This window comes from Diabrotica virgifera, chromosome 7 (genome assembly GCF_917563875.1).
Source record: "Diabrotica virgifera virgifera chromosome 7, PGI_DIABVI_V3a".
Taxonomy (NCBI): Eukaryota; Metazoa; Arthropoda; class Insecta; order Coleoptera; family Chrysomelidae; genus Diabrotica; species Diabrotica virgifera.
Window position 1 is genome coordinate 5,446,098 of NC_065449.1, and position 24,611 is coordinate 5,470,708.

The following is a 24,611-nucleotide window of genomic DNA, read 5'->3' on the forward strand; positions in this document are numbered from 1 at the left end:
ATATCGAGTGCAATTTGTTGCGATTATTTCATGAATAAAACTGTTAAAAACCAAAATTTTATTGTAATTTATTTATGTAAGTACAAATTAGTACAATTAAACACACAGTTGTAATAAATATTTGGCGGTTGAAATTCATCACTTTTATAATTTTTAATAAAACATTAATTGTCATTAATGTCACTGAATGTATTTTTTCGTAGCAACGAAGGGCATCTAGATAATATACTTGACGACGGGCAATTATCAAAAATTATCAGTTTAATTTTTATTTCTGTACCTTTCTATTGGTCAGAATCTCCTACGAATGAAATAATCATTTTAATTACTTACATTTGTAATCAATTCGTGAACACGCCCATTCCATACCAGCTGCGGGTTGGACAGTGCCACAAGCTCTTTTTGGCCAGCTGCTTGGAGATCCTTGACAATCGTCGCAGAAATAACATTCTAATGCTGAGGCTAAAAGTAATAAAATTTATTAATTATAACTAGTTCAAAAATGGTTTCTAGAAAATATATTACATATTATAATGAACCAAGGCTTATTTGTAAAGATACCGAAAAAAATAAACGCTAAACAATGTGGCGATCATCGCACTAACAGGCTGATGAGCCATGTACTGGAAATTGTTAAGAATACTGCACTCACAAGAAAACGGTTTCAGAATCTTGTTAAAAAACCTATTTCATATCTAATAGATAAAAAACTGTCTTTTTCTTAACGTGCCCTATCAAGTCCCCTTGACGTTGGCAATTAACATGTAGTCCAGAGCACAGAATAAATAACCACACAGAAGCGAATCTGACTGTCGTTTCCATTGATTTTGTTGGGAGCGAAATATTTGACCTTGTGCACTAGTTACAGAATAGAACTTGATGTTCTAAGGAATAGACCATTCCAAACTAGGTAATATTTTTGACAAATTGTTATTAATTAAATAAGAAATATAAAATTTAACTATAAAATATAAATAAAATAAAACATATATAAATATAAAATTTAACTATAAACAACTGTCACGTCAGTCGCAAAAGTGAGGTTGCACCAGTTACGTTGACACATGAGCATGAAAATTAGGTTACCGTTTTCGGCAGGAGTTTCGCTTCTGTGTGGTTATTTATTCTGTGTCCAGAGTAATAAGGATTTTCTCGGGACACTCAAAGATCCAGGTATAGTCCGTCCGCTATAACTTTCCCCATGCGGTCGATTCATTTTCAGTAGTAATAACCCAAGGACATTGATAATTGTTCGAAAAAAATTTATAACAGATTTCGAAAGCTTGTTGCTTGGTTGCCTGTAAGCAACAAGCTTGAGAAAGTTGTTAAACAATTTTTGAGCATTTATCAATGTTCGAGGGTTATTCGGATAGAAAATTTTTTGCTGGTTATGAAAAAAAAATACAGAGCAGAAACAATTTATTTAAATGTGCAATTAACAAAGGAACAATTAGAAAAATTTAATGAAGATCCAGACATGTTAGTTTCTATAACTGATGAAGATGTATTTCCACTACGCTTGTTGAAATACAACGCTTTTGAATGAGTCAATAATAACTTTCATTTCCTTATAATACTTTTCTTGTAAAAGCTTACTTGTTAGGTTCCACATGGTTTTGACAGTAGCTTCTTTAAACTCTGTACCATCTTTTCTTCTCATGTTCACAGCCCAATCCTTTAAAATCGACGCCAATTCTTCCACCGTCCGATTTCCATCTAATTCATATTTTCTATCATTGCAAAAGTCCATAAACGCTTTCCATACAAATTTTTTACTGTAAACAGTATTCTTTGGTATATTTGATTCGATAATTTCATTAATATTCTCATCAGTATTACAACCAAATCGTGACATTTTGAAATATTGAATATTTGAAATGTCAAAATCGAAATGAAACGAAATGTAGGTATCCATAGCTACATGATTGAGTGAAAACAGCCCATGGGATCTGTTTTCAGTATAATGTTGGTTTTATTGGTTGTATTCAATCAGATGACCACAAATTAATTGATTTCATTGGATTTCTAATTGAGCAAAAAATTTTCAATCAAATTAAGTCAAAACATAAATTGAAACGAACTTCGATGTGTATATACATTTTGTATACTGTATATATACTACATACATCGGCGTACGTTTCACTTTATGTTTTGACTTAATTTGATTGAAAATGAATCGTACCGCATGGGAAAAGTTGTAGCGGACGGACTATAACTGACTACTTTTTTAGTTATTGTAGACCTATAGGAAGAAAACCTACCTGTTTCCTGCCTAGAGTTCCCGTCCGTTTTTAATTATTAACAATTTAGTGCAAAAATCGTGATTTTTTTCGATTTTTTGCACTCCATTCAAAACCTAAATAGTTGACATAAAATTACAAAATTCAGTTTTTTAGAACATTGAAAACCTACCTTAGAACTTTAGTGTTTTACCCAAAGTTGAGTATTGGCGTACTTAATAAACCTTCAAAATTTGAGGCCGATACATTAATTAGTTTAAGAGTTATTATATTTGTTTATCAGAGAGACCTTTATTTTGCAATAAGATAAGACAGAAAATAATGAAGATAGGGCAATTCTAAGTATGCCAAATGAAAGCAAAAGAGTGATAGTATTAAAATATATTACAAAAAGATAAAAAAACTAATTAATATAGTCAAAAATCCAAATGCCAAATTTTAGAAATTTTGTAGTTTATAAACATTTAGAATAACTTTAAAATGTTGTCCGTAGAAACAATCTTTTTATATACTCGAAAAGATAATATTTTAACACGAATTTTCAAATAAAAAAATTTAGCCTGGGTTCATTTGGGACAAAGTTAGCCATATGTTTTTTTTAATTCACATCTAATTTGTTTATAATAATTAAGGAACCTCATTAATGCCATTTTAAAGAATGGGATTTGTATTTTTTCTTAAAAAATCTGCACAAACATTGTACCCTCACAGCACCCTCTACGATTTTTCAAAAATGTAGTTCAAAAGATTACTAGGGGGAACCTACAAATCCACCGAGTTAAAATACCGAAAAAGCAATTTCAAACGAATATAATTTTCTGTATCTCCGAATCAACTCAATGGATTTTGATCTTTCTTTTTTTAATTAGTATGTAATTTTTACGTACATTACAAATTTTTAATTTGTTTATAAATTTAATAATTAATAAATAGTCTAATTTGTTTAAACAATTCTTGAAAAAATATTTTTTTACAAAATTCTATTTTTTTAATCATAGTATCATTAATGATCATAGAAAAGGTTAAAGTACACTTTAATAAATAAATGATTTTTATTAGATAATTATTTATTGAAGATAATTTATTTATTAAAGTATACCTTAACTTTTTCTATGATTAATAACGATAGTATGATTAAAATCATGGATTTTTGGGAAAAAATTATTTTTTCAAAAATTGTTTAAACAAATTAGACTGTTTATTAATTATTAAATGTCTAGACAAATTGCATATTTGTAATGTACAGAAAAATTACATACACATTAAAAAAAGAACGATCAAAATATATTCAGTAGATCTCGAGATATAGAAAATGATAGTAGTTTTAAGTTGCCTTTTTTAGTTTTTGAACTCGTGCATTTGTCGGCTCCAAGCTCCCCCTTCACTTACCACGACTAGTCACCAATTGAACTACATTTTTAAAAATTCGTATAAAATACCAGCTTTTCTAATATGTAAAATTATTTTTTCTACGGACAATATTTAAAGTTATTCTAAATAAACTACAAAATTTCACAAATTTGGCATTAGGATTTTTGACTATATTAGATAATTTTTTATCTTTTTTATTTATCTTCATTATTTTCTGTCTTATGTTATTGCAAAATAATGGTCTCTGGGGTAAACAACTAGAATAACTCTTAAACTAATTAATGGATCGGTCTCAAATTTTGAGGGTTTGTTAAGTACCCCAATACCCAACTTTGGATGAAACACTAAAGTTCTAAGGTAGTTTTAGTAAAAGTTATTAACATTAATAATTAAAATATTTAATAATTAAAAAACGGACGCGAACTCTAGGCAGGAAACAGATAGGTTTTCTTCCTATAGGTCTACAATAACTAAAAAAGTAGTTAGCTATCTGGATCTTTGAGTGTTCCGAACATGGTCTATTTCTAGCTTATTAACCTGGAGTAATGGCGAAACTGTCTCTGTCTCGAGTTATTCTAAATAGTTGCTTGTTTTCTTTATGCTTTTCCACTCCCTGATATTCTTCAACCAAGAAAACCAATTCCTCTGCGTCTTTCGATTTTACCCATCATAATAAGTTGAATAATATTATACCGGTCTCCCCTTACTATGTGTCCAAAATAGGCCATCTTTCTGCATTTGATATTATCAAGCAGCTGGCGAGTATCATTTGTTCTCTTAATGACTGCCACATCTGTCGGCATAGCCGTCCATGGTATTTTTAGCCACTTATTTTTTACGTATGTGCAGCCACATTTCAAAGGCCTCCAAACGATTAATGCTGGTATGAGTATTTTTAATATCCCCCATTATATCCATATATTATATCCATATAAAATAACGGACCAAATGTAACATTTAATCATAGACTTTCGAAGTTAAAGTTGCACTTTATTGCAACTTATTAGTGGTGCACTCAGGGGGGTAGGGGTGGGTTGGGGGTTAAAACCCCTCCCAGGGCATATAAAGAATAGTAGGAAAATGTAACTTGTCTTTAACAAACTATACAAAAAATTTTCTGTGCCCAAGCCAAACCCCCCCCAGAGTAAAAATCTAGGTGCGCCACTGCAACTTATTACAAAAGAATGACCTCATTTTTTTTTTAATGTGCGAGCTATCCCGATTCTACATTTTATCTATTTAACTGTTAAAATGTAATAATTTTATCCAAACTGTATAAAAAGATTTTTCTAACTTGAGTCCACCTGTAAGAAAGTAGATCATCGATATAAACAGTTCTTTTTATATTGGCTGCAGTGTGGAAGTGAAAGTAGTACAGCCCAAATTGAAGTCATTGAACTCAAACGATTAAACTCTATGATAGAAACGTTTTTAGATGAATGACTAAATACACCTGACCTTTTAGTGTAGTATTACTATACATACTATACATTTAGTATACTATACATTCCTAAGAATAATTAAAGTAATTGATCAAATTTAAATTTTTTAATAAATGAAGTTTAATTAGGACTAAGAAGTAGGTACAAGTGGATACTCTGGACCAAATAGAAATATTATATTTTAAATTTTAAACAATAAAGACCATGCCATTCAGTTTTGGTAAGATACATGTCGAATTGCATTAGTTCGTAAGCTTTTTGCCAACGCTTTCTTATACCGGGTGGCCGAAAAGTCTCTTTACAGTAAGCGCAGAAAAAGACAAACTACTCTGCAGCGGTACTGTGGTGCCACAAAGTGCCTTAGACAGGCGGTTTTGTAGCGCCAATGATTTTGAAATGGACGCCACTAGCAGCGAGGATCGCCGACAGTGGCTATTATATGGCCGATCCTCGCTGCTAGTGGTGTCGATTACAAAATCATTCATCATTCTCTTTGCCTTATCCCTATGCGGGGTCGGCTTCCCTAATTGCATTTCTCCACACAATTCTATCTTGGGTCATATCAATGTCAATCCCCTTTACCAACATGTCCTGCCTTATCGTTTCCCCCAGGTCTTCTTTGGTCTTCCTCTCCTACTCCTTCCAGTAATCTGCACTTCAGCTATTCTTCGTATTGGGTGATTAACGTCTCGACGTTGAACATGACCAAACCATCTTAACCTATGCTCTCTTCTCATTTTGGCATCAGTTGGTGCCACACCTAGACTTCCCCTAATATACTCATTTCTAATTTTATCCTTCTTTGTAACTCCACTCATCCATCTAAGCATTCTCATTTCCGCCACATGCATTCTTTGTTCCTCTTTCTTCTTCACTGCCCAACATTCAGTTCCGTAAATTATAGCCGGTCTTATGGCTGTTTTATAGAATGTTCCCTTCAGTTTCATTGGAATTTTTCTGTCACACAACACACCACTCGCTTCTTTCCACTTCATCCATCCAGCCCTAATTCTACTGCATGCATCTATATCTATTTCTCCATTACTCTGTAATACCGATCCCAGTTACTTAAAACTATTGCTTTTTGCAATCAGTTCACCATCCAAAGGTACCATTTTATTTGTAGTAACTCCATCTTTAAATGAACATTGCAAATACTCTGTTTTTGTCCTACTAAGTTTTAAACCTTTTTCCTCCAGAGCTTGCCTCCACTGTTCCAGTTTTTGTTCTAAGTCTCTTTCACTATTTTCTACTAACACGACATCACCAGCATACATTAAGCACCATGGAATGTTACCCTGTAGTTTCGCTGTTACCTGGTCCAAAACTAATGAGAATAAATGCGGACTAAGCACAGAGCCTTGGTGCAATCCTACTTTCACATGAAATTTATCAGCCTCTCCCACACCTGTCCTAACACTAGTCGTTACTCCCTCATACATATCCCTCACAATCTTTACATATTCACCAGGGACTCCTTTCCTATTGAGTGCCCACCACAGAATCTCTCGAGGAACTCTATCATATGCTTTCTCAAGATCAATAAATACCATATGAGCGTTAGTTTCTTTATTCCTGTATTTTTCCATCAACTGCCTAATAATTAAAATTGCATCTGTTGTTGATCTGCCCTGCATAAAGCCAAATTGATTCTCGGATATTTCGGTCTCTTCACGTATCCGTCTATCAATTACTCTTTCCCATATTTTCATGGTGTGGCTAAGCAGTTTTATAGCCCTGTAGTTTGTACATTGTTGTATATCTCCCTTGTTTTTGTAAACAGGTACCAGTATACTGCTTCTCCATTCGTCTGGCATTTGTCCAACTTCCATAATTCTATTAAATAGACCTGCTAGCCACCTTATTCCTGTTTCTCCCAATGCTCTCCATACTTCCCCAGGAATATCATCATACTTTTGAATATCATACTTTTATTTATATAATTTGATTACCATCAAAATTTCTATCAATATTCACCTAATATATTGTTTTTTTACTCGATGTTTTGTTGTATTTTTTCAATTCTAAATCATTTCAACTCAAAATTAAAATAATTTGATCAATTTTCAAAATATCAAAATATCACAAGTTTAATCCGTTTAGTTAGTCGATCTTCGTAAATAATGACACATAGTGTCCGTGGCTAAGCGGAGAAGGCGAATGAATTCCAATACCAACCGCTCTTATCAGCGCTGGTTCGAGTCCCAATAGAAACTTTCTTTTTTGTTTTTTTTAATACATTTTATGATTGTAAGTATATTTATTATATAATTGTATTTTCAGAAAATACGTATTTAGTTAAAAAAAATTTCGACAATTAATGTTCAGACATCATTTGTGGCTTGTTTAATATGTGTTTGTATGTGTTTTATTCTTTTATTATTTTAATTTTTGGCACTGTTCTAATAAAAATGTTTGAGAAGTAGTAAGTATAAATTAGTTTAATATTTAAACAAAATATAAATAAAAAGTATATTAATTTCGTTTAAATCATATAATAGAAGTATAACTTCTTACGTGCGTACAAAGTACACACACATTTTTTTTTCTTCGTTTTTTGATTATAACTTTAAAAGTATGTATTCATTTCCGAGAAAAGTTGTACTGACATAAAAGTTGCGTAATTTAATTTTCTACAATATAAAATTGATTAAAAATTTAAAAAATAGTCACCTTTGTTGCAAAATAACAATAATTGCGAAAAAACCCATACAAAAACAAGTATTCGCATTTTACGTTTTTCAACCATTTATGCTACACTTAGGACCTTCATATTTCACCCAGAAAAACCTTATAATACAGTAAAACAATATTGTAAATTTCATTAAGATCGGTTCAATAGATTTTGCAAAATAATTTTTGCAATCCAGCTTTCGCAAAAAAAAATCATTTTTTCAAAATGTTACAGGACTGAAAATAAAGCAGATTGCAAGTTTAAATTATTTTTCCTTATAGAAGTGTACTGTACCTTACATTTGAAATTTGCAAAACTAAAATCTATTAACTACCACGGCGTCAGGAATTTTTTTAAATAAACATTAATTATTGGTGCTACGCGCAGGACAGCGGATATTTTGCTCTGATTGGGCATTCCAATGACCTTTGATAATGATTGATACATTTTAATTTTTATTACATTTCGATACAAATAAATAAATTTATTTATTGCAAAATAAAAACACATACTCTATCCTTTAAAATAACACTTTTTTTAGCAAAAACTTTCTTTGTTCATATATTTTAACTTAGAGAATAAAAGTTTATTATTTTTAAACATATTCAATTGTTTAAACAATATTTCACAAACAATAATAAAGTTAGTTTGATTTTTGTGGAATTAAAATATTAAAATAAAACAAAATATAGAGTAAGAAAATAATATATTAGATAAAGATTGGAAGAAATTTTGGTGGAAATCAACTTGTGTGAATCGAACACCGCTGTCCTGCGCGTAGCACCAAAAATTAATGTTTATTTAAAAAAATTTCTGACGCCGTGGTATTTAATCGATTTTAATTTTGCAAATTGCAAATGAAAGGTACAGTACACTTCTATAAGCAAAAAAATTCAACTTACTATCTGCTTTATTTTCAGTCCTGCAACATTTTAAAAAAATGATTTTTTTTTGCGAAAGCTGGATTGCAAAATTTATTTTGCAAAATCTATTAAACCGATCTTAATGAAATTTACAGTGTTGTTTTACTATGTCACAAAGTTTTTCTGGGTAAAATATGAAGGTTCTAGGTGTAGCATAAATGGTTGAAAAACGTAAAATGCGAATACTTGTTTTTGTGTGGTTTTTTTCGCAATTATTGTTATTTTGCAACAAGGGTGACTATTTTTTAAATTTTTAACTAATTCTATATTGAAGGAAATTTAATTACGCAACTTTTATGTCAGTACAACTTTTTTCAGAAATTAATAGTTTTAAAGTTATAATCAAAAAACCAATAAATAAATCGAATTTTTCCTTCATATTTTGACATTTTGATTATTAAAACAATGTTCCGGACCATTTTGAGTGGGAGGATAACTCAAATATTATTATTTGATTTATTTTCAAGCAATTTCTGCAAAAAAATTTGAGTCACCTCTCAACGTTCATCTCAAAACAGATGCGTCCTGGACTATAAGCTTTTTATTGTATCGCTCTTAGTATGAATATGAACTTTGAACCTTAAAACGCTCTAAATGGTCATTTCGGTTATTATCGTTAGTTAAATAATTGCGGAGTTTTATTTTGTAAATAATAAAACTTTAATTAATAATTAATAATTATCTCTATACTAAATGAGTGGGACTCATACAAATTGTAGGAAAAACAAGTAAGAAACTATAAAATTTTAATGTTGCCGTTAAAGTATAAAGAAGGTCATTTAAATAATATAAATATAATCAATGTAATGTACGTAATAGTTAGTATGCCATGATTGCAATAAATATTATAGGTACTTTTGTAACAGGGGCTACAAAATTAAAATTCTGAATGTTTCCAACTTTGCAAATTAGAATGAGGTTTCGTAGTCTTCAGCAATAAACAAAACATCTGCTGACTTTACATTTGTCCTTATTTACATTTGTCCTACGTATAATTTTTTTATGTAAGGAATTTTTTATACGTACAGCTGCGGTCACTGATTAGTTTGCACCTTCATTTTTACCTTGTAATACTGTAGTACATCCTTCACACGGTCGGCGATTCAGTAGCGTAGCGTAGTGGGGGCCCGCCCCGGGCGGCATTTTTTAGGGGGCGGCAAAATTTAACAATAAATAATAAAAATATTTTGTAAATATTTGAACCATTTTATATTTTTATCGCAACTACAAATTCGGACAGATTGAAAGGAGCACGGAATTTTTCATTACTTATTTTGTGACGAATTCAGGGAATTCCTTTTCTTTGAATATTTTGTAGCGACTGGCAACAACGTCTATACTGACTTGTGGGAATTCCCCGTTTATGACTAACAATCAACACAACTTTTTTCGACACTTTAGAAAGTTGCTATTCTTTTTTTTTCCTCATCGACACATCGTTGGGAAGTTCTGATAGCAGCTACAGGCAAAAGAAGGATTCAAGACAGGCGGTGGAGTGCAAGAGGCGATGCCGTAAATGTGATATGGCATCATTACAAAGACATTCTCGTCACTTTGGAAAAACTGACAGAGGCATGTGAAAGCTTAAACACTAGGGACAGATGCAGGTGCTTTACTAATATTTTCGATGCTGTCATTTTCCTTTCTTTGTTTTTTAGGCCTGTGGCAACCGGTGCTACATGAAGTGAATGATGCAAAAAATATTTACAAACAAGGGGACTTGACATAAGATTGTGCGCTCAGAAAGTAAATGCTTTGCAGATGATGTTGACAGAGAAAAGAGAGGAATGAGCAAATGGCTCTGTAGGTTATGCAAAAATATGTGTGAAGAACTTGGAATTTCCATAAAACCTCGGAGGCGCATAACAAGAAAGCATATTTTTGATGACGGAACTAGAGGTTCTAATAAACTTGACTTATGAAAATGAGTTGAGACGAAAGCTGTTTTCTTCGTTAGATAGAGTTATTGTAGAAATTCGTGAGCGTTTTCAACAGCTACAGAATTTAACGTATAAGTTTGTTTATCTAACGTCGGCTATATTATTAGATCCAGATAACACTGAATGTAGAAATGTAGACTACACATCTGACGAAATTGACGAGCAGGGTTTCAAGCTATAAAAACTTCGACTGCGGACTTTCGTTGCTACTACAGACAACGAAATTGATTAATGCAGATTCACTTGAATTATTTAAATTTATTGTTAAATCTAAGCTGGAAGATACTCTGCTCAATATTTTAATAATATTCCGAATATTTTTCACAGTTGCTATAAACAATACCAGCTGTTAGAGGAGTTTTTAAAAAATTGAAATTGATTAAAAATTATTTAAGATCGACAATAACTAAGACTAACTAATTTGGCTATTTTGTCTATTGAGCAAGAAGTGTGTGATGCGATAGACATTGACGGTGCAATAAAAGACTTTGCTCTTAAAAAAAGTAGACGTATAAATTTTTAATTGAAGACGGAAGTTTTGTTTTTAACTCCAACAAATACTCATATTACTTTTCAATAAAGATAAAAATATAACATCATAGTATCGTTCTAGTTCTAATTAACAATTGATTTTATTTAATTTTGTCGATCGTCAAGGTGTATCTATTCTTATGTCACTAATAAGTTATAAATGTACTGTTATAATACTTAAGTTATATCAATGTGTCTAATTGGTTAAAGTAAAAGAAGTTTTACAGTGTACAAATATACAGTTATTTTAAGTGATGATATGAATGGATTACAACACCTTTTAAATGCCATTGACACAGTGGGAAGAGAGTTTGGCCTAAATATAAACTGTTCAAAAATAAAATACATGGTATTTAGCCGTTTAGCCCATCAAGATTCACGGTTATATGTTGATGGTCATATAATTCAAAGAGTATCCAGTTTTAAATATCTTGGTTGCCATATTACTGAACAACTAGATCCAGATAAAGAGATAGAAATGTAGAATCGAGATAGCCCGCACGAAATTTTTAAAAATGAGGTCATTTTTCTGTAATGATACCTTGCAACTTCAACTTCGAAAGCGCATGATTAAATGCTACATTTGGTCAGTCCTCTTGTATGGTGTCGAAGCATGGACATTAAAAATATCCACCATTAACCGTTTGGAGGCCTTTGAAATGTGGCTGCACAGACGTATACTGAAAATACCATGGACGGCTATGCTGACAAATGTGGCAGTCCTTAAGAGAGCAAATGCTACCCGCGAGCTGCTTGATAACATCAAACATAGAAAGATGGCCTATTTTGGACACGTAGTAAGGGGAGACCGGTATAATATTCTTCAACTTATTATGATGGGTAAAATCGAAGGACGCAGAGGAATTGGTAGAAAGCAGGCCTCTTGGTTGAAGAATATCCGGGAGTGGACAGGAATAAAGAAAGCAGAACACCTATTTAGAATAGCTCGATACAGAGACAGTTTCGCCATGTTACTCGCCAACGTCAAGGGGACTTGATAGGGCACGTTAAGAAGAAGAAGATAAGAATTTTTGTATTAATAAACGTGATTTTCAAACTTAGATAAACTTTTTTTATTTAAATTCCAACCTGTATAATGCAAAATAATGATGACTACTCGCCGAAAAACTCTCTATAATTAATGTATGTAATGTATAGTATACATTATATTATAATAAATTAAAATACCTAAATAAGAGGATGGCAAAATTGTTTTCCGCCCCGACACTCACGCTACGTCACTGCTGCGATTCTACGGATCAGCACGCACAGCCGACGACCACGGACGGCAACGCACCGCAGACAGAGCTCTTCCCATGGTCCATGACAATCTGTGCAGGTCCATCTGTGTAGTGTTTGATTTAACCATTTAACTCGCTTCCTTTTTAAACTCTTTAATCTAAACAGTTCTATCCTTTAATTTGATTCTTTATACGGTTCCACTCATCGTATATATTGTTCCTGCTCTTATGCTCTGCCGCTGTAAAATTTCATAAAGTTGATTCGTTTTGATACAGATTCAAAAAATCAAAAAATTAGTTCGTTCGTCCATTCCACGTTTTTAGTAAAAAACTCCTAAAAGCAACTGCAACAAACTTTAGCAACACTACAGACAACTACTCGTGTCAGCGAATGAACATGAACAACTTCTGACTTGCCGTCTTTGGGCAACCGCACCGGGTCCATATCACACCTTTGATCTTACCGACTCTCGACGGATAGCAGTGATAGCACGCACCAACACAGACGTGTCTGTCTGTAGTCTGTGCTACCACGGACGAGACACTTCCTACGGTGCGTCGGTGCGAGCTGGTCTGCGTCTGTCCGCGATATTGCGGATCGTGGGAAGCCAGCGTTACATCGCAGTGTCGTACGGATTTGCTAAATGTCAAAGTGCTTGCCAAAAATTTCGCGCTTAATGCAAAATAAAATAAAAAGGCGCAAAAACAAAAGCAAAATAGCCAAACTTGCTCACTAAAAAGCCGGCGACTGAGGATACTGCGGCGTCGATCAATTTTGTCGAATTCGATTAATTGACAAAGATTTTGGTCGTATGTGACCGTGCATCTAATAAAATCGTTACAATTTGACCACAGAGAGACTGGTCTATCTGCTGCAGTATTGTAGAAATTATATATCATCGACGATTTTGTCGAACGACACCGCAGTACCGTGAGTCCAGGCAAGTTGCTGCAGATTTGAACGTGAGCCGTATCGTCGGCCTAATGTGAAATATGCGTAAGTCCAAAATAGCTGATTTTACAGGAGAAACAAAAAACTTTATATAAGTGTGTAACTCCACTTGTAAAATACTAAATAAAGTGTGAAAATTGCATAAGTCCCTAAACAAATTAAACTCACGTTTTTAGTAATAAATTTTTTAAATTATCAAACAATATATTTTGTCATTTTACGCTGTGCCCTGTAGGTACCCACCCGTTTACAATAAATAAAAAGACTTTTTAAGAGACTTTTTAAGTTGCATAGAATCTTCCTAAGACTGAACAATTACATCAGTATATACCTAATAGTATATAATAAATAAATAAAACTTTAAAAAGCGGTAACTGTAGTTGGCTGTATACCTTCGCCTTCGATAAAACAACGTATAATGAAGTAAACACTTCTGTTGTATATAGTGTTATGATCTACTTTTTATTACTTTTATGTCAATTAGTCTTTATTTGATTACTCCAATTAATTATTTAATCAATTATCCAATTGTCACAAATCATACAAAAAAATTAAGAAAAAATATCAGGGTGCCTTTTTATAATACAAAAAAAATATCTAAATTATCTTATGTTATACTTATCTTCTCTCGTGGTTTCCGTATCTCTTAGTTGGTTCTAATCGGGAAAAAATATTAGGAAAAGGAATTAAATAGAAATATAAAATAAGCATACAGAATTGTCTTTTATTATCAAAATCAATACTCTAAAAATTGATCAAATTAAAACCTGTGGACACAGCTGTCCGAATGAAATTTTTACCACTTAAATGTATTCTAGTTCAAATAACAATTTATCGGTTTGTTCCCGATGACTGATAAAACAAGCTAAACAAACAAATTTAGATATTCGCAAAATTACTTATACTTCCTATTTAAGTTTTGAAATATTGGAATCTTAATTCATATGCTTTTACTCAAAATTTTAGTTTCCGAACATAAAAATATCTTTCACATAAATTGACTGACCTTTTGCTTCACTCATTCTGACGTCTTCTCTTGACCCAAAACAGCTCTCCCTTGTTGACTATGTTAGGCTACCCATCAAAGCCCTTTCCGTTCTCAAGTTTCAATCTAGCAGCACACCAGCACCAATTCTCCAACGAGCCAGGCCTTTTTTTAACCAGTACTCGATTCTAATAGACTCCAAAAATTCTCTCCTCTCCTTCTCATAATAATACAGAATTAAAGAGGTATTTCGTCTCAATTTGATCTGTCTCTCGTTCCACTTTTCAGCTCTATTCTCCACTATCAAACAAACCACTGGTACTTGCTATCTAACTATCCACGAAAACGTTGACTACTCTTCAGCGATGCCAATAACATAATAATAATTTCTTTCTCAAACTGTCTCAACTTTCAAGCTTCTCTTTCCCCATTCCAAATTTCCTAGCCAATCAGAAACATTTATATCTCCGCCTTCCTCTCTTTTCATTCAACAGTCGTTCTTTCAAAAATATTCCTACCATCATAATAATTACTTTTGGAGAATTCTACATTTACTCGGGGTTAAACAAAAAGAGATTAAAATTCCAAACTTTCTTTTAAACTATTTTTCTAGAAACTAATAATTACCTCTACCTGTAGATTCTACCTTTCCCGTAATAAACAATCTTTTTACATTATGATCCTAAACAAATCTTCCTTTCACTTTAATTATTCACAAAAGTCTTTAATTCTTCATCGAAAAGCTCATTAAAGGAGAGACTCACTTACATGCAAGCTGACTTCTAATAAATATTTACAAATCAATATACAGGGTGGATCAAATTTATGTGCCCGTGTTATATAAAAAAATAAATTTTTTATTATATCTTTGATTGATAGATTGATCCACAATAATAGGTATATATGAATTTATTAAAAATTCTTCAATATTCATCCACAATATAGGGGAAAATTACAAAATACAAAACGTTTTCGGTCTAAACTGACCATCATCAGTGTGAACGTCCGGTGTACAAGTATTTGGAACTAGCAACTTCATTAGGTGTAAAAACCTCTAAATTACATTCGTTGGTATATTTAACATTATAAAATAAGCGACATTAAGTCGATATATTAAGATGATTGAAAACCATGTACTTCATCCTTGCTCGAAAGATGCACGTAGTGCTCAGGTGAGAGGAATAAATAAATAATCTACAGAACTTTAATCAGTTACAGTTACAGTAACCATTGTTGGCTATAAAAAAAATTTAATCTAGCATCTACAAAAAAGTTACGTAAGTTTTATTTCGACGTTCCTTCTGTATAAATTATAGTTGAACATTGTTTGGGTGAAGGTTATTGACAATAAAAATTGACTACTTACAAAATATATATGCGAATTTTATTTATAATTTGAAGGCCACACCTGAAAGATATATCAGGTAGTTTTAAAATCTACTAATTGCCCATGCTATAGTTCAGTAATTTCTGTTGTAATAAATTAATTTTAATCCTCGCTATTAGTCCATTCTTTCACGGTTTTTGCTCTAAATTTTAAAGAACCGCTTGGATTGACATGAAATTTGGCATACGTATAGCTTACATGTCAAAGAAAAAAGTGATATTGTGCCGATGTGTGCTTTTGCCCTGGGGGTGACTTTCACCCCTTCTTGGGGGTGAAAAAATATATGTCCAAAATAAGCCCGGAAATGGGTAAACTGATTAATTTTAAGTAACTCTTGTTCTATAGAGCTTTTTCGCTAAGTCAACACTTTTCGAGTTATTTGCGAGTGAATATGTTCATTTTTCAACAAAATAACCACATTTTTAGACGGTTTTTCGCAAATAACTCAAAAAGTAAGTATTTGGATATAAGTCTCTGGATCTCGTAGAACCAGAGTTACCAATGAAAAATAGATTCATATTCAGCAAATTTCAAATAGAATATTTCGACGTTAAATATCCAAAAAATTAAGCACTTTTTGGGAAAAAGCTATTATAACTTTTTTAAAGTATTTAAAAAAAGCTTTATTTATGCTTTTACAAAAAGTTTCTAGCATTAAATTTAAGCAAGTTACGCTCAAAATAAAGTTGGTTCATTTTGTTTTTGCAAAAAAAAAATCGGGAAGACCACCGCCTAATTACCAACTTAAATGAAATTAATCGTTACCGCTCCACAAATTATTTTACTTATGTTGTATTTACATGATCTGTAAGTTTCATCGATTCAAATTGCTTATTTTTGAAAAAATTTGGTTTCAAAATAAAATTTTTAAAAATTTAAATTTTGAAAAATATGTTTTTTTCAAAATAACTTGAAAATTGTTAGAGATACCAAAAATCTCGAAAAACAAAAAAAGTCAGATTTGCTTTTCTGAATATCATGTATTTTTTGTTTTTCTGTTAGACAAAAATTGATTGAGATTTTGTGTTTCTAAATTTGCATACATTCGTGATCAGTGACTCGTTCAACCCCTTTTAACTACAGTTCTTTCAAGAATAAGGACTTTGATCCAATGAAACTTACAGATCATATAAACAATATATACACGAGTCAAGAAACTTGTGAAGTCGTAACGATTAAGTTCATTTAAGATACTAATTAGGGGGTGATTTTCTCGATTTTTTTACCAAAACCAAAAAGGACTAACTTTATTTTGAGCGTAACTTGTTTAATTTTGATGCTAGAATTTTTTTTTATGAAACAAAAATGAAGCTTTTTTTAAACACTTTAAATAAGTTGTAATGAGTTTTCCCCGAAATGTGCTTCATTTTTGGTTATTTCACGTTAAAGTATTCCATTTGGAATTTGACGAATATGAACCTATTTTTCAATAGCTATAACTCTGCTTCTACTAGGTGTAGAGACGTGATATATACACCATTTTTTTTAAATTTTTTACAGGCTATATTTTTGCTAATAATGTTTTTTCGACAAAATACTTACTATTTGAGTTATTTGCGAAAAACCGTCTAAAAGCGTGGTTATTTTGTTGAAAAAATGGACATATTCACTGCCAAATAATTCGAAAAGTATTGACTTAGTGAAAAAACTCTATAGAAAAAAAGTTACTTAAAATTAGCTAGTTTATCCATTTCCTGACTTTCTTTGGACGAAAATGTTTTCACCCCCAGGGCAAAAGCACATATCGGCACAATATCACTTTGACTTATTAGCTATGTGTATGCCAAATTTCATGTCAATCCAAGCGGTTCATTAAAATTTAGAGGTTTTGCAATATTTTACCGTTAAAGAACGGACTAATAAGACATATGATATAGAAACATGAGTAGACATTATGAGAAGCAAAAAAAATAACCATATACAAATCCCCTTATGCAGCCAGTGTTGACATATGGATCGGAGACATGGACCATCTCCAAGGCAGATGAAAACCTTCTGCTTATATGTGAACGAAGGATCCTGAGAGGAATATTCGGTGGCATCTGTGAAAATGGTGTTTGGAGAAGATGGTACAACTACAAGATATACCACAAATATAAACATATATTTGGTGGTAAAGATGTATCTCTTATAAAAATAGGAAGACAAGATGGGCAGGACATCTAGCAAGATCACAGCAGAACAACCCTCCTAGAAGAGTCCTTATGTGACAACCTGTGGAAAGTAGAAATAGGGGTAGGCCAAAACTTAGATGAAAGGATGCTGTAGATGAGGATGGTAGAAAAATAGGAGCAGCAACCTGGCAACAGTTAGCAATGGATAGAACTGACTGGCGCCGTAGACTTGGGAAGGTAGAGGCTCTTTTATAGGGCTGTAGCACCATTGATGATGATGATTAGATATATGACAATATTTTTTTAGATGACAGAGACATCTTAGACATTTTAGATTACAGATGTTGTGGAAAGAGCTTGCCGATTGAAATTGAGACGAGCTAGCCACGTGGCAAGGATGTAGGATGAAAGGTTGAAATTGGATTCATACAGCACAAGACCATCCACTATGGATACAAACAGGAGAGGCATAGGTCCTGCAGTGGACAGAAAACTATTTGAATATTTTTTTAATCTAAATATAAAAAATAGAAATTTAATTTCATATACATAAATTATTCAGTACGACTTTGCTCCCATTTCCCCATTTGATATAGGAAAAGAGCAGACACAGTTTTCGTTTTCTGTCTTATATCTGTGTGAATGCTTAAATGTTCAACTAAATTGTGTATAATTGGTTAAGTAGCTTAACGATTCTAAAAATGAGTAAGACCGAAATTTCTTAAACAAATGTGGGCTGTGACCAACTAGTTATAATTTAGAGTTTTATAAAAGGCACCAGCTTAATAGACCACATTACTCCGTGAAAAATACAGTTTAAATTGTAAAGTTTTAATGTGATTACTAACGGATTGCTCAAAGAAAAAAACGTTTTTGTCCTTTGACAAACGTCCTAAAATTGAAGGTGATGAAGAGTAGGTAATGAAAATCAACAATTGTTCTTTGATATGTTACAGTCCAAGCCCGAATTTTAGGCACTCCTAGGTTTGACTAGGCAATCCTTAGGTCTGACTGACGGTCTTAGTCAAAGCCCGAAATAAATTACAGTTTCGGCCTTTGACTAGTCAAACCTAGGAGAGACTAAGTTGTTCAGGCAAAGGTCGAAATTTAATTTTATGAAATCGGGGTTTGACCAGTCAAACCCCGATCAGCTATTAAAATGTAAATCAAATACGAGAATGCAAAGAGAATTTTTTTAATTTAGAGGATGTTCCAGATGTTAGGCTGTCTCTAAGAGAAATTAGTACAAAAGATTCTAAATTTGGAAGACCAGGCAAAATGCTACTGCAATAAGAAATAATGCTCTTCAAAATTATGTAAGTAAGTGTAAAAGGTCTAACGTATCGTGCAACTTTAAATGCCATAATACCTCAACGTGTGAGAATCAACACTTTTTTTTATTTTAATAACAATATAAAAATAATAAACATTGAAATTAAAAAATGACGTTTTATTAAACCTAATCTAACAAATTACGACATTTTAATAGCTAATCGGGGTTTGACTAGTCAAACCCCGATTTCATAAAATTAAATTTCGACCTTTGCCTGAACAACTTAGTATATCCTAGGTTTGACTAGTCAAAGGCCGAAATTGTAATTTATTTCGGGCTTTGACTAAGACCATCAGTCAGACCTGAGGATTGCCTAGTCAAACCTAGGAGTGCCTGAAATTCGGACTTTGACTATAACAGATATACTAACTAAATACTGAAAAGGGACAATTTTAATATGATGTGATTTTTGAGAAAAGAGAAGGAATTTTAAAAACTTTTTTAACCCATAAGAAGAAAGAAGGAACATTTTTAACATATCATAGGCCAGCGACCTATTTAATTAAAAAAAAAAATTCAACCGTTAAATGTGTTTAATTTTAGAAAAATCTTGTACCTACATTTATAAATAGTTTAGGCTTAGGCTATTATAGTAAACTGAATAATATTTGGATTATTCTGGATTATTCATGTTGTGTAATGTTTATTATAAATTATATTTATGAATAATTCCCGGAAATGTAAATTATTAAATCGTCATTATCAGTAGTAATTGCACAAGAGCTCTAAAATTATCGAATTATTCCCGAGTGACACTTTGACAGTTTTAATTTCACGACCCGAAGGGGAGTGAAATTATGTCAAAGTGTCACGAGGGCAAAAATTCGATAATAATTTTAGAGATCGAGTGCAATTTGTTGCGATTATTTCATGAATAAAACTGTTCAAAACCAGAATTTTATTGTAATTTATTTATGTAAGTACAAATTAGTACAATTAAAGAGCGGCCGTAGAGTAACGGCATATTCGCTGGCCTCATACGCCAGTGCACATGGGTTCGAGCCCTGCCAAAGACAAACCATTTTCATTTCCAATAATGACACGAGCCGTCTCACCGTGCCTCGGAGAGCACGTTAAGCCGTCGGTCACCCTGGGCTAGTATACATTGACACTAGTTACTTGAAACAGGTTTAAAGATGTAAATGGCGCCGGAACTGTCCGAAAGGATCTCCCCGGCAAAAATGCCATACGATATTATTATTATAGTACAATTAAACACACAGTTGTTATAAATATTTGACCGAATGTATTTTTTCGTAGCAACGAAGGGCATCTGACGTAATATACTTGACGACGGGATATTATCAAAAATTATCAGTTTAATTTTTATTTCTGTAGCTTTCTATTGGTCAGAATCTCCTATGAATGAAATAATCATTATAAGTTTTATTTTACCGCATAAAAATGTTTTATAGTTTATTATATTTAGGAGAAATTATTCCGCAGTAAATATTTTAACCAATATTATTTTGCATACCTAATAAACATATAAAAATAAAAATGAAATAAACTTACTTTTATTAGACGCAAATGTTAATTCCCGTAACTGTTTTTTTTTAGTAATTCATACATACTTGCAATTATGATAACACTGACGCCCATTGATCTATTTATAGGACGGGTGAAAATCCAAAAATGCAAATACATATTATATAAAACAATTTCATAAATTTAATATTTCTTTATTAAACACAATATTACTAATAGTTACGTATAAATAAAATTTTGAGATTAAAAAAAAATAATTTGAGCGTTAATGAGTTAACTATGTAAAATACTAAATAATTTGTAGCTGAGCGAAGACGAGATCTTTCAAAAATCAATAGCAGAATATTTTGAAAAAATAAATAAAAACCCCAGTCTCAGCGTTTTGTGTTTTTTCATGTACGTACATGAACTAACAAGATTTATCGTGGGATATTTCAAAGAAGCGTTGGAGAATGTTTAAATATAGCAAATTGTGTCATGGATATTTTTGAAATCATTGGGTTTTAAGAAACCATTGTAAATATCTGTATATTATTTGTTAATTGGGCACCAGATATTTATTATTTACTTAAATCTTCCGAAAAATATATCAACATAATTTATCAGAATCTTTCCACTGTTTTCTGAACTAAGTATACATAAGATTTAAAATATGTAATATAGATGAGTACCCGAAGAACCGGCAAAATAAAGCAAATGATGTAAAACATAAATTAAGTTATGTTAATGATTGAATAAATTAATAAAAAATTAGAAGCTAGTAAAAAATAATTATATTATATACAATTGCTATAAATCACAACAGAACATTATTTAAAACATATATCAAAGAAAAAAAGTTTCGTTTGGCCCCTAAAGACGATTAAAAATTCAAATTATACCAGCCAGCCCAAAACGCGCCCTCTTTGGTCGTGACGTCATATAATTGTAGTATTGGATGTCCTCGCCATTAATTCAATAGGTTTGGCATTCGTTTTGACACTGACACTCAGTTTTATAAATATTTTGATAGATTTTCCAACCTCAACAAACTGGTATACATATACAGGGTGTCCAGAAACTCTACCGACAAACGAATACAGGAGATTCCATAGATAATTTTAAGACAAAAATACCAAGTTTCTTGTAAGTTTCAGTTGGCCATTGAAATCCAATATGTGAGGTTTTCTCCAAAAAAAGTTCCAACCACGTGGGGAGAGTCCTGTGTTGCCCTGGGTAACATCCAGGTTTATCTATAACATCCGATGAATTTTATATAAATATGTAAAATAACTTTATTATTTACATTTAAAGGGTTTTTACCCTATACATTTTGGTGGCTCAGGCATACAAATTTTGGCTTTTAAACACTGATGATGGATTCCTTAATCCGAAAACGTTTTGTATTGTGACCCTTATTTAGGGTATTTTAATATATACCTTTTACAAGAAACTTGGTATTTTTGTGATTTATGGTATACAGCCAGCTACATGAAGTTTATTTTCCTCGTGGATTTAATTTTAAGACAATTTACCTCATTTCACCTAGTCCAAAAATGCTTTCTAAGGGTGCTAGAGCTCTTTGAAGATGGCGTCTTGTAATTAGTTTTTCTTAAATACCTCCAGAACGCTTCTAGTTAGAAAAACGAAAATTTGCAAACGTATTTATCTTCCAGAGATAAATCGACTCTATCTATTGCGAATTTCTAGTACCGGTCATAGGCGTCCGTTTTGGGTAGGGTAACGGTTATTTTATCGCATAACTTTTTTGTCTTTAACTTTAAAGCATTTTTGACTCTGGATTATTAAATTATAAGGTATTTTAGCACTAAAAGGTACTCTTGCTTTAATTCGGTAGGATACGCTGTTTTTTGAAAAAATCGATTTGAAAATTTTTCGTTTTGGAAATTTGAAAAAAAATTGAAAAAAATTTTCAAAAAAACGATGAATTTTACAATCTTAAAGCAAGAGTAACTTTTAGTACAAGAATACCTCATAATTTAATAATATATGTAGTGTCAAAAATGCTTAAAAATTAAAGACAAAAAAGTTATGTGATAAAATAACCGTTGACCTACCCAAAACCGACGCATATGGCTGATACTAGAAACTCGCAATTAATGAAATCGATACATCCCTGGAATATAAATAAACGTGCCAGTTTTCGTTTTTCTAAAGAGTTTTTTTTTTATTTTTTTTTTAAATTCACAAACGAAAAACATTCAAATCGATTTTTCTAGAAAACGGTGTATCCTATCGACTTAAAGCAAGAGTACCTTTTAGTACTAGACTACCTCACACTTTAATAATCCATAGTCAAAAATGCTTAAAAGTTAAAGACAAAAAAGTTATGTGACAAAATTACCGTTGCCCTACCCAAAACGGACGCCTATGACCGGTACTAGAAATTCGCAATAGATGGAATCGATTTATCTCTGGAAGATAAGAACGCGTACCAATTTTCGTTTTTCTAAATAGAAGCGTTCTGGAGGTATTTACGAAAAACTAATTACATGACGCCATCTTCCAAGAGCTCTAGCTCCCTTAGGAAGCATTTTCGGACAGGTGAATTGGGTTCAATTGTCTTAAAATTATCTGAGAAATCTCCTGTCTTCGTTTGTCGGTAGAGTTTCTGGACACCTTGTATATTGTTACAATGACATACGATAAATGCCATTAAAATATAAATATAGATCCATTTTCCGTTGAAATTTACCACTCCGGGCAGACGGGATTGTGAATTGCAAATTGTAGAATTCCATCGTGTCTTCTTTGCTTCAGCATCCATCTGGCTTGCAATTTTTAGAAGCCGTGGAGGTGTTACCAGGAAAATGGTCCAATAAGTTTTCAATTTGATATTATTTTAAATATTTTATTAAGTTAAAAGCTTTGACTTGTATCTAGCAGACGCCGCTAGGCACCTACTACCATCACATTTGTTGCAATCCTAGACTAATAGACTGGGAGATTAAAGCTTGGTTCAGAGATAGCAACTTATGCATTCTCTGATGAGCCACTAAAAAGTGGCGAAATCGTCGATAAGTATGCTGGTTGCGCTCGCTGAACTAAGTAAAAATTAAGACATTTTTTTGGCTTCGCATTGCAACTGAATAAAAATGGTATACATTTTTATTGAAAGCATTCAAGTTGTAGGGGTACCAAAATTGATATTCTCAGCAAATTTTCTTAGGCTTTTCGTCTCTGACGACGTGACTAATATAAAGAAAATATGTATGTATTTATATTTCAATATAGCAACAAGTAAATTAACACTTAAGTGAAATAAACAATATCCAATACAACATTGTCATGACGATGATCATGATCTAATATACCAATCTAATTCCAAGGATATGATCAGAGTCGTCAATCATTATTAAAAATAAGCCCAGAAAAGGTTGATATTTTTTAACAGATCCCACGAAAGAAGCTCATAATCGCAAAAATATGTCATAAGTTGCTACACAATGGTTAAAATATTTCATGGTCTACTAAGAAATTAAATGAATCATCGAAAACAATTAATAATGCATGACAATATAAATTATTATGGTCATGATTCAATATTCATATTTAATATACTAACCACGAATAAAACTATTTAAAAAAATGTAGAGGTATGAATATGGATAGAACAATGTGATGGACAAAAAACAAAGAAAAAAGACTTGACAGCTTTGATATACTGTGTTATCGAAGGATGTGGAAATTATCATGGACACAACACGTAACAAACACAAAAATATTAAGAAAGATAAAAAAAGAAAAAGAAATACTCAACACTATGAAGGAAAAAAAATTGACGTACTTTGGTTACATACTAAGAAATGAAAAATATGAATTGATGCTATTAGTTATACAAAATACAAGGTCAAGTGGAAGGAAAAAGAGGACCAGGGAGACAACTTACGTCCTGGTTTAAAAATTTAAAGCAGTGGAGGGGAAAAACACCAATAGAACTCTTCAGGGCCGCTGCAGACATAGTAAAATGGACCATGAAGATCGCCAATG

General features: G+C 32.0%; 1 protein-coding gene across 1 annotated transcript in view; it reads right to left on the minus strand.

Moving 5' to 3' along the window:
- Positions 1 to 24,611, minus strand: part of LOC126888893 (uncharacterized) — a 33,336-nt gene that overhangs the window by 3,405 nt on the left and 5,320 nt on the right. Inside the window, exon 2 of the mRNA XM_050657334.1 lies at positions 334 to 462. Coding sequence (XP_050513291.1) covers positions 334 to 462 — 129 coding nt within the window. The remainder of the gene's footprint in view (positions 1 to 333; positions 463 to 24,611) is intronic.